The 11273-nt window shown below is 40.5% G+C and overlaps 1 protein-coding gene across 1 annotated transcript; it reads left to right on the forward strand.

Annotated features, from left to right (window-relative positions):
* The first annotated feature begins 971 nt into the window (after window positions 1-971).
* LOC106589213 (sodium- and chloride-dependent GABA transporter 3-like) lies at window positions 972-8250 on the forward strand. Its single transcript, XM_082970362.1, is given in 10 exon segments — window positions 972-997; window positions 5504-5632; window positions 5902-6023; window positions 6462-6574; window positions 6680-6771; window positions 6773-6806; window positions 7231-7306; window positions 7481-7539; window positions 7739-7819; window positions 8122-8250. Coding segments are annotated over 10 exon segments (861 nt in total).
* The last annotated feature ends 3023 nt before the right edge of the window (window positions 8251-11273 follow it).

The raw sequence follows: 11273 nt of genomic DNA on the forward strand, positions 1-11273 counted from the left end.
CGAATTACAAATTCTGTCTCTCACTGTTCAAATAGACCTACCATTAAAATTATAGACTGATCATTTCTTTGTCAGTGGGCAAACGTAAAAAATCAGCAGGGGATCAAATACTTTTTTCCCTCACTGTATTAGGTCAAACGGATTTGAGTGGCACACAATTGGCCCAGCGTCATCCGGGTTTGGCCGGGGTAGGCCGTCATTGTAAATAAGAATTTCTTCTTAACTGGCTTGCCTAGTTAAATAAAGGTTAAATAGAACAATTTTAAAAGTATGGCAGCTCCTCTCTCTGCAGGCAGGCATTAGTCTCTACCATGGCCAGTGCAGGATGCCCAACAGAGGGTCAAGGAGCGTGGCCAGTGGGATAACAAAATTGAGTTTATTCTAACTGTGGCTGGTGTTATTGTTGGACTTGGAAATATGTGTAGGTTTCCATATCTTTGATACAAGAACGGTGGGTGTGAGTCAATAGTCTATTTTTAGCTTGTTGGTCAAATATTGAAAACCTTTGAAAGACATATAAGAGTATTTTCTTTAGACTGGGTGAGTGTTATCTCTTTTTTCAGTTCAGTCCCTTTAAATGTTCTTTATAACTTCCAAAATGTTACTTTGAACTTCCAAAATATACTTATGGGTCAGTTTAGTAAAAATTAGAAATACTCTTTCTTCTAAAATAAGCTGTATTTCTTTGATATACGACTTCAAAGGACCAAGAAAAATCTAAACTGAAATTGAGATGTTTTACTTCAAAGTCAGAAAATGGCCTGGACTACATTTTTCAATATTCTCATATATTTAGTTAAAGGCAGGAGATTCTCATTTCCTTTGTTATTTAGCCCACCTGTGGTAAGTTGCAGGTGCCTACAGGGTCAAATTAACCATTCAACCAAAGGTTGGTGTGCCTTGGGAGGACGGCAGTTAGGTTAGGCATGTCACACTTTTATCCCAGTCCTCCCTCTCTTGTTTATACATGAATGGATGATTTGACCCCTGGTCAAAGGTGAGGTCAGGCAAGAAGAGTAACGAGAAGGATTGGTTTGGTTTGTTGTTTAGCTGATATAAAGGTATTTGAAGAAACAAAGAGGAAAAAAAAACAAAAGAAACAAAGCTGCATCCAAATACTTTACACTCTCATAAAATTATTATTTGTTTACTGTGGAATGACCCGTATACCTTTTGACATGGAAATGCCCTATTCACTGTCATAATTTTTTTGGCCTGGTGCCGGGTTACCTTCAGATCAATCTTATCAGGTTTGTGGGCTTAGTAGAGCAAATCAACTGACATGTACGTGCTTGTGAGAGTCTCTGCTTTTTCTATGAATTTGTAGCCCAAACTGTTTGGACGCTACAGACAGAAGTTGGCACATCGGTGGTACCGCCTTCAAATGGTGGGGGTCGTAGAGCAAGACGGAGAACACCATCGTGTTCATGAGAGTCTGATCTTTCCATAGTGGTGTCATATCAGATGCGGAAGGCCGACCTCGGCGGATGCGGTGGATTGATACGCAGCTCATGCAAAAAAACTCTTTAGCTTGATGGGGATTTTTTCAATTATGCTAATTGTATTTTTGTTCCGTTGCGGACATCGACTACAGGGGGTTTAAGTGGTCTATGGTTATGTTAATTAAAGCTTGAGCATGTCCGCTGCCAGTTTTGAAGTCTTTATAAAGGCTTGCATGAAAGCATATCATTAATATTGTAGCGACCTTAACCGAACACTGAGGGACCTTGTCAAGAGGTTACCTCTTGGCGTAATTGTTAAGGTGTTGCTGGATTCACGTTCGAGTCCCGTCTGGGTTATCCCTCGAATTTTCTACATTGGTGTTAGAAATGGAAATGGGGTGGGGGAGAGGCGTGTAAACGTGAGGGACATGATATAGAGAAGAGGTACAGTTGAAGTCGGAAGTTTACATACACTGACGTTGGAGTCATTAAAACTCGTTTTTCAACCACCGCAAATTTCTTGTTAACAAACTATAGTTTTGGCAAGTCGGATAGGACATCTACTTTGTGCATGACACAAGTAATTTTTCCAACAATTGTTTACAGACAGATTAATTCACTTCTAATTCACTGTATCACAATTCCAGTGGGTCAGAAGTTTACATACACTAAGTTGACTGTGCCTTTAAACAACTTGGAAAATTCCTGAAAATTATGTAATGGCTTTAGAAGCTTCTGATAGGCTAATTGACAATATTTGAGTCAATTGGAGGTGTACAAGTGGATGTATTTCAAGGCCTACCTTCAAACTAAGCGTCTCTGCTTGACATCATGAGAAAATCAAAAGAAATCAGCCAAGACCTCAGAAAAAAATTGTAGACCTCCACAAGTCTGGTTCATCCTTGGGAGCAATTTCCAAACGCCTGAAGGTACCACATTCATCTGTACAAACAATAGTACGCAAGTATAAACACCATGGGACCACACAGCCATCATACCGCTCAGGAAGGAGATGCGTTCTGTCTCCTAGAGATGAACGTACTTTGGTGCGAAAAGTGCAAATCAATCCCAGAACAACAGCAAAGGACCTTGTGAAGATGCTGGAGGAAACAGTTACAAAAGTATCTATATCCACAGTAAAACGAGTCCTATATCGGCATAACCTGAAAGGCCGCTCAGCAAGGAAGAAGCCACTGCTCCAAAACCACCATAAAAAAGCCAGACTATGGTGTGCAACTGCACATGGAGACAAATATCGTACTTTTTGGAGAAATGTCCTCTGATCTGATGGAACAAAAATAGAACTGTTTGGCCAAATGACCATCGTTATGTTTGGAGGAAAAAGGGGGATGCTTGCAAGCCGAAGAACACCATCCCAACCATGAAGCACAGGGGTGGCAGTATCATGTTGTGGGGGAACTTTGCTGCAGGAGGGACTGCTGCACTTTACAAAATAGATGGCATCATGAGGCAGGAAAATTGTGTGGATATATTGAAGCAACATCTCAACACATCAGTCAGGAAGTTAAAGCTTGGTCACAAATGGTTCTTCCAAACGGACAATGACCTCAAGCATACTTCCAAAGTTGTGGCAAAATGGCTTAAGGACAACAAAGTCAAGGTATTGGAGTTGCCATCACAAAGCCCTTACCTCAATCCTATAGAAAATTTGTGGGCAGAACTGAAAAAGCGTGTTCGGGCAAGGAGGCCTAGAAACCTGACTCAGTTACACAAGCTCTGTCAGGAGGAATGGGCCAAAATTCACCCAACTTATTGTGGGAAGCTTGTGGAAGGCTACCCGAAACATTTGACCAAAGTTAACCTGTTGGGGCTAGGGGGCAGTATTTTCACGGCCGGATAAAAAACATACCTGATTTAAACTGGTTACTACTCTTACCCAGAAACGAGAGAATATGCATATAATTAGTAGATTTGGATAGAAAACACTCTAAAGTTTCTAAAACTGTTTGAATGGTGTCTGTGAGTATAACAGAACTCATATGGCAGGCCAAAACCTGAGAAGATTCCATGCAGGAAGTGCCCTGTCTGACAATTTGTTGTCATTCTAGGGCATCTCTATCAAAAATACAGCATCTCTGCTGTAACGTGACAAAAATCCCCAAACTTCCATTTTTCAAACATATGACTATTTCACAGCATTTTAAAGACAAGACTCTCCTTTATCTAACCACACTGTCCGATTTCAAAAAGGCTTTACAGCGAAAGCAAAACATTCGATTATGTCAGCAGAGTACCCAGCCAGAAATAATCAGACACCCATTTTTCAAGCTAGCATATAATGTCACAAAAAACAAAACCACAGCTAAATGCAGCACTAACCTTTGATGATCTTCATCAGATGACACTCCTAGGACATTATGTTATACAATACATGCATGTTTTGTTCAATCAAGTTCATATTTATATCAAAAACCAGCTTTTTACATTAGCATGTGACGTTCAGAACTAGCATTCCCACCGAACACTTCCGGTGAATTTACTAAATTACTCACGATAAACGTTCACAAAAAAAACATAACAATTATTTTAAAAATTATAGATACAGAACTCCTTTGTGCAATCGAGGTGTCCGATTTTAAAATAGCTTTTCGGTGAAAGCACATTTTGCAATATTCTGAGTAGATAACCCGGCCATCATGGCTAGCTATTTTGACACCCACCAAGTTTGGTACTCACCAAACTCAGATTTACTATAAGAAAAATTGGATTACCTTTGCTGTTCTTCGTCAGAATGCACTCCCAGGACTTCTACTTCAATAACAAATGTTGGTTTGGTTCCAAATAATCCATAGTTATATCCAAATAGCGGCGTTTTGTTCGTGCGTTCAAGACACTATCCGAAGGGTAAAGAAGGGTGACGCGCCCAGCGCGTTTCGTGACAAAAAAATGTCAAAATATTCCATTACCGTACTTCGAAGCATGTCAACCGCTGTTTAAAATCAATTTTTATATGATTTTTCTCATAAAAAAGCGATAATATTCCGTCCGGGAAACCCTGTTTTCGTTGTAAGACGAAAAAATAAAAACATGGAGTCGTGCACGCGCCCCCAGTCTTATTGTTCTTAGATCGACCACTATCCAAATGCGCTACTGTTTTTCAATCATGGCCTGCAAAGTCATCAATCAACATTCTGGCGCCTTCTGAGAGCCTATGGGAGCGTTTGAAAATGTCACGTTACAGCAGAGATCCCCTGTTTTGGATAGAGATGATCAAGAAGGCCAAGAAATAGTCAGAGAGGGCGCTTCCTGTTTGGAATCTTCTCAGGTTTTGGCCTGCCAAATGAGTTCTGTTAAACTCACAGACACCATTCAAACAGTTTTAGAAACTTTGGAGGGTTTTCTATCCAAAGCTAATAATTATATGCATATTCTAGTTTCTGGGCAGGAGTAATAATCAGATTAAATCGGGTACGTTTATTATCCGGCCGTGAAAATACTGCCCCCTATCCATAACAAGTTAAACTCGTATTTGTCTTCAATCAAATCAAATGTATTTATATAGCCCTTCTTACATCATCTGATATATCAAAGTGCTGTACAGAAACCCAGCCTAAAACCCCAAACAGCAAGCAATGCAGGTGTAGAAGCACGGTGGCTAGGACTAACTCCCTAGAAAGGCCAAAACCTAGGAAGAAACCTAGAGAGGAACCAGGCTATGAGGGGTGGCCAGTCCTCTTCTGGCTGTGCTGGGTGGAGATTATAACAGAACATGGCCAAGATGTTCAAATGCTCATAAATGACCAGCATGGTCAAATAATTGTAATCACAGTGAACAGGTCAGGGTTCCATAGCCGCAGGCAGAACAGTTGAAACTGGAGCAGCAGCACGGCCAGGTGGACTGGGGACAACAAGGAGTCATCATGCCAGGTAGTCCTGAGGCATGGTCCTAGGGCTCAGGTCCTCCGAGAGAGAGAAAGAAAGAGAGAAAGAGAGAATTAGAAAGAGCATACTTAAATTCACATAGGACACCAGATAAGACAGGAGAAATACTCCAGATATAACAGACTGACCCTAGCCCCCCGACACATAAACTACTGCAGCATAAACACTCAGTACTTCAATGAGGTTTGGATGAATGCAGGAACCCAGGTATTTTTTTCGTACACCGTATGTCTGGGATACCTGATTTCTCTCGGAAGCTGCAACAAATACAACAACAACTGTTACAAGTGAGTCTTCAGTATTAGGGTGTGGGTTTGATTTAGAATTCCCAGTACTGATTTGGCACAGTGAAGATCTTGCATAGTTGGCTCATTCAGCTTTGCCAGGAAGATTTCTGTCACAACATGACATGGTATGTTGTATTACCTCAATTGCCCTGAACGTTAAGCAACTGTATTTAAATCTTATTAGACCCTTGCCAATGACAATAATGTGTGTGAAAGAGGATGGTGACCTAATATGTTGAAAACTTGTTCTGCGATTTTGTGCCTTGCAGAGACTCCTATCTGTGCTTGTTGAACAGTGGTACCAGCTTTGTGTCTGGTTTTGCCATCTTCTCCATACTCGGTTATATAGCTGGAGAACAGGGTATGGACATCTTCGTAGTTGCTGAGTCAGGTGACACTCTAAAGCAGTGGTATCCAAACCTCTCTTTGGGGACACCCAGACATTTCACTATTTTGTTGTAGCCCCCGAACTAGCTCATTGATTTACCTAAACTGAGAGAGTGGAAAGCCGAGAGAGAAAAATTATATTTAAGACGAACAGTATCTGGTTTTCTATGTTATCCTCAGCCTCCACTTTAACCATCAGCACTGGCCCATCTGCTTTAGCTGGGTAAAGTAGTCGCAGCTCACACTTCCCTCAACTGACTTTTTTTTAATGCACCTTCACCTTGTCTGCTGGAAGCACTGTCTCGCCTCATGGAATCATCAACTTTGCTGACATACTATTACACATAACAGAATATTTCATTTAATTAGTTCAATTGAATTACATTTGGTACAGAGGTACAGATATACTGTAACGGTTTGTCTTGTTGTTGCCCTACTGCAGGTCCTGGCCTGGTGTTCATAGTGTACTCCCAGGCAGTGTTCCTGCTCCCCTGCCCTCAGTTCTGGGCTGTGTGTTTCTTCACCATGATCATCCTGTTAGGATTGGACAGCCAGGTAAGAGCTCAACACCCACCACACCCTCCACCTAGGTGTCCTGTCCCTGCTGTGTCCCTCCCTCTCCCTTCCCATGTACATTACCCTCTTTCTCAAGTTCTCCAGTTTGTCAGCCTTGAGAGCCTTATGACCTTGGTAACGGACATCTACCCCAACATCCTTAGAAAGGGCTACCGGAGGGAGCTGCTGCTACTGCTGCCTGGTCGGACTCGTCATGGTCACATAGTGAGAGGTCACAGACACAGGTCACCGCTGCAAAAACAGCTCTCAAACTATTGTTGTTGTGTGATGACAGGTAGAAGTGGTTCTCTGATAGAAGAACAAATGAGATGGCGACCTGTTTCAAGCTCCTAGCCAACTTTACAGTAATTTGTTTTTTTTGTGTTATTTTTTACTTTATTCATGTTTCTAGTTTTTAATTACTATTTGTGTACTTGATTTTACATTTTTACTGCACTGTTATGAGCTAGTAACACTAGCATTTTGCTGCACCTGCTACATCTTCTAAACTGTGCACGTGACCAATAAACTTTGATTTGAGGTAAGTAGAGGTAAAATAACTTTAAAACAATCAGCGATGAAAGGGTGTCTAAGCAAGGCTTTTTGTCAAACTAGATATCTCAAATGAGTTGTAATGAATGTCTATTTGGCTGCAGTGTGGCCTCTACATCATCCAGCTGTTTGATCATTATGTGTGCAGTGGTGCCACTCTGCTACTCCTCTCCATATGCCGTCACTCAGTATTGGATGGATATATGGTAATACACCAATATGGAAAACTAACTTCATCACCATATTTATTCTTATTGAAAGTATTTTGTTATAGTTCATAGTTATAGTTCCTTTAACTATCCCTTTAAAAACAAGGAAACTGTTCATGAGTACACCTGTCTGTCTCTGTCCAAGGTGATGAACGTTTCTGTGACAACATTGAGGATATGATTGGCAACAGGCCCAAGTCTCTGGTGAAGTACTGTTGGCTATACATCACCCCTACTATGTGCACAGTGACTTTAGGTCAAGTCCATTTTTATCATTATTTTTCTTACATTTATGGGTATAATTTCACAATTGCAGTTGCTTACAATACCATATGCTATTAATATAAAATAAGATGAGATAAGAACGAAACAACATATTTTGGACATATAATTTCTCTTCCAGGGAACTTTTGGGTTCTCGCTGCTGAAGTACAACCCTCTGAAGTTCAACAACACCTATGTGTACCCGTGGTGGGCCTACGGGGTGGGCTGGTTCCTGGCTATGTCCTCCCTCTCTCTCATCCCCATTAGTCTACAAACTGTACCGAGGCAATGGGAAATTTCTGGCAATGGCATTTTAGTTTTTCTCTTGAATATTTAGCACTTGAAAGAGAATTCTTATTGCTGCTAAATAAAATAAAATAAATTATGACAATCTGATCAATAAGGCTGGGACATTTCATCTGGGCCTGTCTCATAGTTTTTTAACTATTCTGAGATACATTTTGAAGAATACTTTCACTGCAAATTGATATTACTTATATTGATACCGCTTTGCTTCCCCAGCGCCTCGAGGTGAACTGTTGGCCAGCAGATGACCTTCCCATGATGAAGCAGGATATGGCAGGTCTCTATGCTCTGAACCGTGTTACTGACGATGAGAAAACATTCAGCAATAATCTACGGACTGACTGACTGTTCCACTATTAATTTCAGGGTGGTTTCCTGAATATTAAGCCTAGTTCTGGACTAAAAATATTTTTCAGTGGAGATTCTCCATTGAGCTTGTTTTAAGTCCAGGAAACCGGCACTACATATTCTATTTTTACAACTTTAAAAAAGTTTTTTTATTATGTTGTTTTTATTTAGCTTTATAAATAACTTAATATCTAGCATAAAAATGCAAAATTATTGCAAATAATATATATTTTTCTAATATGTCTTGAAATTATCAGTGTGTTGTAGACCAATCGTAAAATTGCTCCGAATAGACCACCTAAACATTTTGTGTATACAGTTGAAGTCGGAAGTTTACATACACCTTAGCCAAATACATTTAAACTCAGTATTTAACAATTCCTGACATTTAATCCTAGTAAAAATTCCCTGTCTTAGGTCAGTTAGGATCTCCACTTTACTTTAACAATGTGAAATGTCAGAATAATAGTAGAGAGAATGATTTATTTCAGCTTTTATTTCTTTCATCACATTCCCAGTGGGTCAGAAGTTTACATATACTCAATTAGCATTTGGTAGCATTGCCTTTAAATTGTTGAACTTGGGTCAAACGTTTCAGATAGCCTTCCACAAGCTTCCCACAATAAGTTGGGTGAATTTTGGCCCATTCCCCCTGACAGAGCTGGTGTAACTGAGTCAGGTTTCTAGGTGTCCTTACTCGGACACACTTTTTCAGTTCTGCCCACAAATGTTCTATAGGATTGAGGTCAGGGCTTTGTGATGGCCACTCCAATACCTTGACTTTGTTGTCCTTAAGCCATTTTGCCACAACTTTGGAAGTATGCTTGGGGTCATTGTCCATTTGAAAGACCCATTTGCGAGCAAACTTTAAATTCCTGACTGATGTCTTGCTTCAATATATCCACATAATTTTCCTGCCTCATAATGCCATCTATTTTGTAAAGTGCACCAGTCCCTCCTGCAGCAAAGCACTCCCACAACATGATACTGTCACCCCCGTGCTTCACGGTTGGGATGGTGTTCTTTGGCTTGCAAGCCTAACCTTTTTTCCTCCAAACATAACGATGGTCATTATGGCCAAACTTTTGTTTCATCAGACCAGAGGACATTTCTCCAAAAAGTAATATCTTTCTCCCCATGTGCAATTGCAAACTGTAGTCTGGCTTTTTTTATGGAGGTTTTGGAGCAGTGGCTTCTTCCTTGCTGAGCGGCCTTTCAGGTTATATCGATATAGGACTCGTTTTACTGTGGATATAGATACTTTTGTAACTGTTTCCTCCAGCATCTTCACAAGGTCCTTTGCTGTTGTTCTGGGATTGATTTGCACTTTTCGCATCAAAGTACGTTTATCTCTAGGAGATAGAACGCGTCTCCTTCCTGAGCGGTATGACGGCTGCGTGGTCCCATGGTGTTTATACTTGCGTACTATTGTTTGTACAGATGAATGTGGTACCAAAAGGCGTTTGAAAATTGCTCCCAAGGATGAACCAGACTTGTGGGGGTCTACAATTTATTGATTTCTTCTGATTTTCCCATGATGTCAAGCAAAGAGGCACTGAGTTTGAAGGTAGGCCTTGAAATACATCCACAGGTACACCTCCAATTGACTCAAATGATGTCAATTAGCCTATCAGAAGCTTCTAAATCCATGACATCATTTTCTGTAATTTTCCATGTTGTTTAAAGGCACAGTCAACTTAGTGTATGTAAACTTCTGACCCACTGAATTGTGATACAGTGAATTATAAGTGAAATAATCTGTCTGTAAACAATTGTTGGAAAAATTACCTGTGTCATGCACAAGGTAAATATCCTAACTGTCACGCCCTGACCTTAGAGCCTTTTTATTCTCTATTTTGGTTAGGTCAGGGTGTGACTAGGGTGGGTGCTCTAGTTTTTTGTATTTCTATGTTGGCCTGGTATGGTTCCCAATCAGAGGCAGCTGTCTATCATTGTCTCTGATTGAGGATCATATTTAGGCAGCCTTTTCCCACCTGTTGTTTGTGGGATCTTGTTTTTTGTATTGTTGCTGTTGAGCCCTACAAGGCTGTATGTTTCGTTGGTTTCTCTTTTTTGTTTTGTTGCTGGTTATCATTAACCTCTTACATCTAGATGTGCCGCTAGTGGAACGCCTCGCCAATATCCAATGATAGAGCGTGTCGCGAATCACAAACACCTCAGAAATCCAAAAACTTCAATTTTTCAAACAGATGACTATTTTACACCATTTTAAAGACAAGACTCTCCTTTATCTAACCACATTGTCCGATTTCAAAAAGGCTTTACAATGAAAGCAAAACATTAGATTATGTCAGGAGAGTACCCAGCCAGAAATAATCACACAGCCATTTTTCAAGCTAGCATATAATGTCACAAAAACCAAAACCACAGCTAAATGCAGCACTAACCTTTGATGATCTTCATCAGATGACACTCCTAGGACATTATGTTATCCTGTTATGGCTAGGGGGCAGTATTTTCACGGCTGGATAAAAAACGTACCCGATTTAATCTGGTTACCACTCCTACCCAGTAACTAGAATATGCATATACTTATTACATATGGATAGAAAACACCCTAAAGTTTCTAAAACTGTTTGAATGGTGTCTGTGAGTACAACAGAACTCATTTGGCAGGCAAAAACCTGACACGGTTTCATGCAGGAAGTGGCCTGTCTGACAAGGTGTCGTTCTTCTTGTCTCTGTTTATTGAAGAGTGAGGATCTTAGCTGTTCCGTGACACTTCCTACGGCTGCCATAGGGTCTCAGAAGGCGGTAAAAAGCTGAATCGTGGCTTTGCAGGCTCTGGCTGAAAAAAAGTAGCGCGTTTGGGTAGTGGCTGGTTACAGTACTGTGAGACTCAGGATCGTGCCCGCGTCGACCGAAAGCTTTGTTTACTTTCCTCTGTTTAACTAAAAGGAGATTCCCGGTCGGAATATTATCGCTTTTTTACGAGAAAAATGGCATAAAAATGGATTTTAAACAGCGGTTGACATGCTTCGAAGTACGGTAATGGAATA

Source organism: Salmo salar, chromosome 28 (assembly GCF_965601325.2).
Source record: "Salmo salar chromosome 28, fSalSal1, whole genome shotgun sequence".
Classification (NCBI taxonomy): Eukaryota; Metazoa; Chordata; class Actinopteri; order Salmoniformes; family Salmonidae; genus Salmo; species Salmo salar.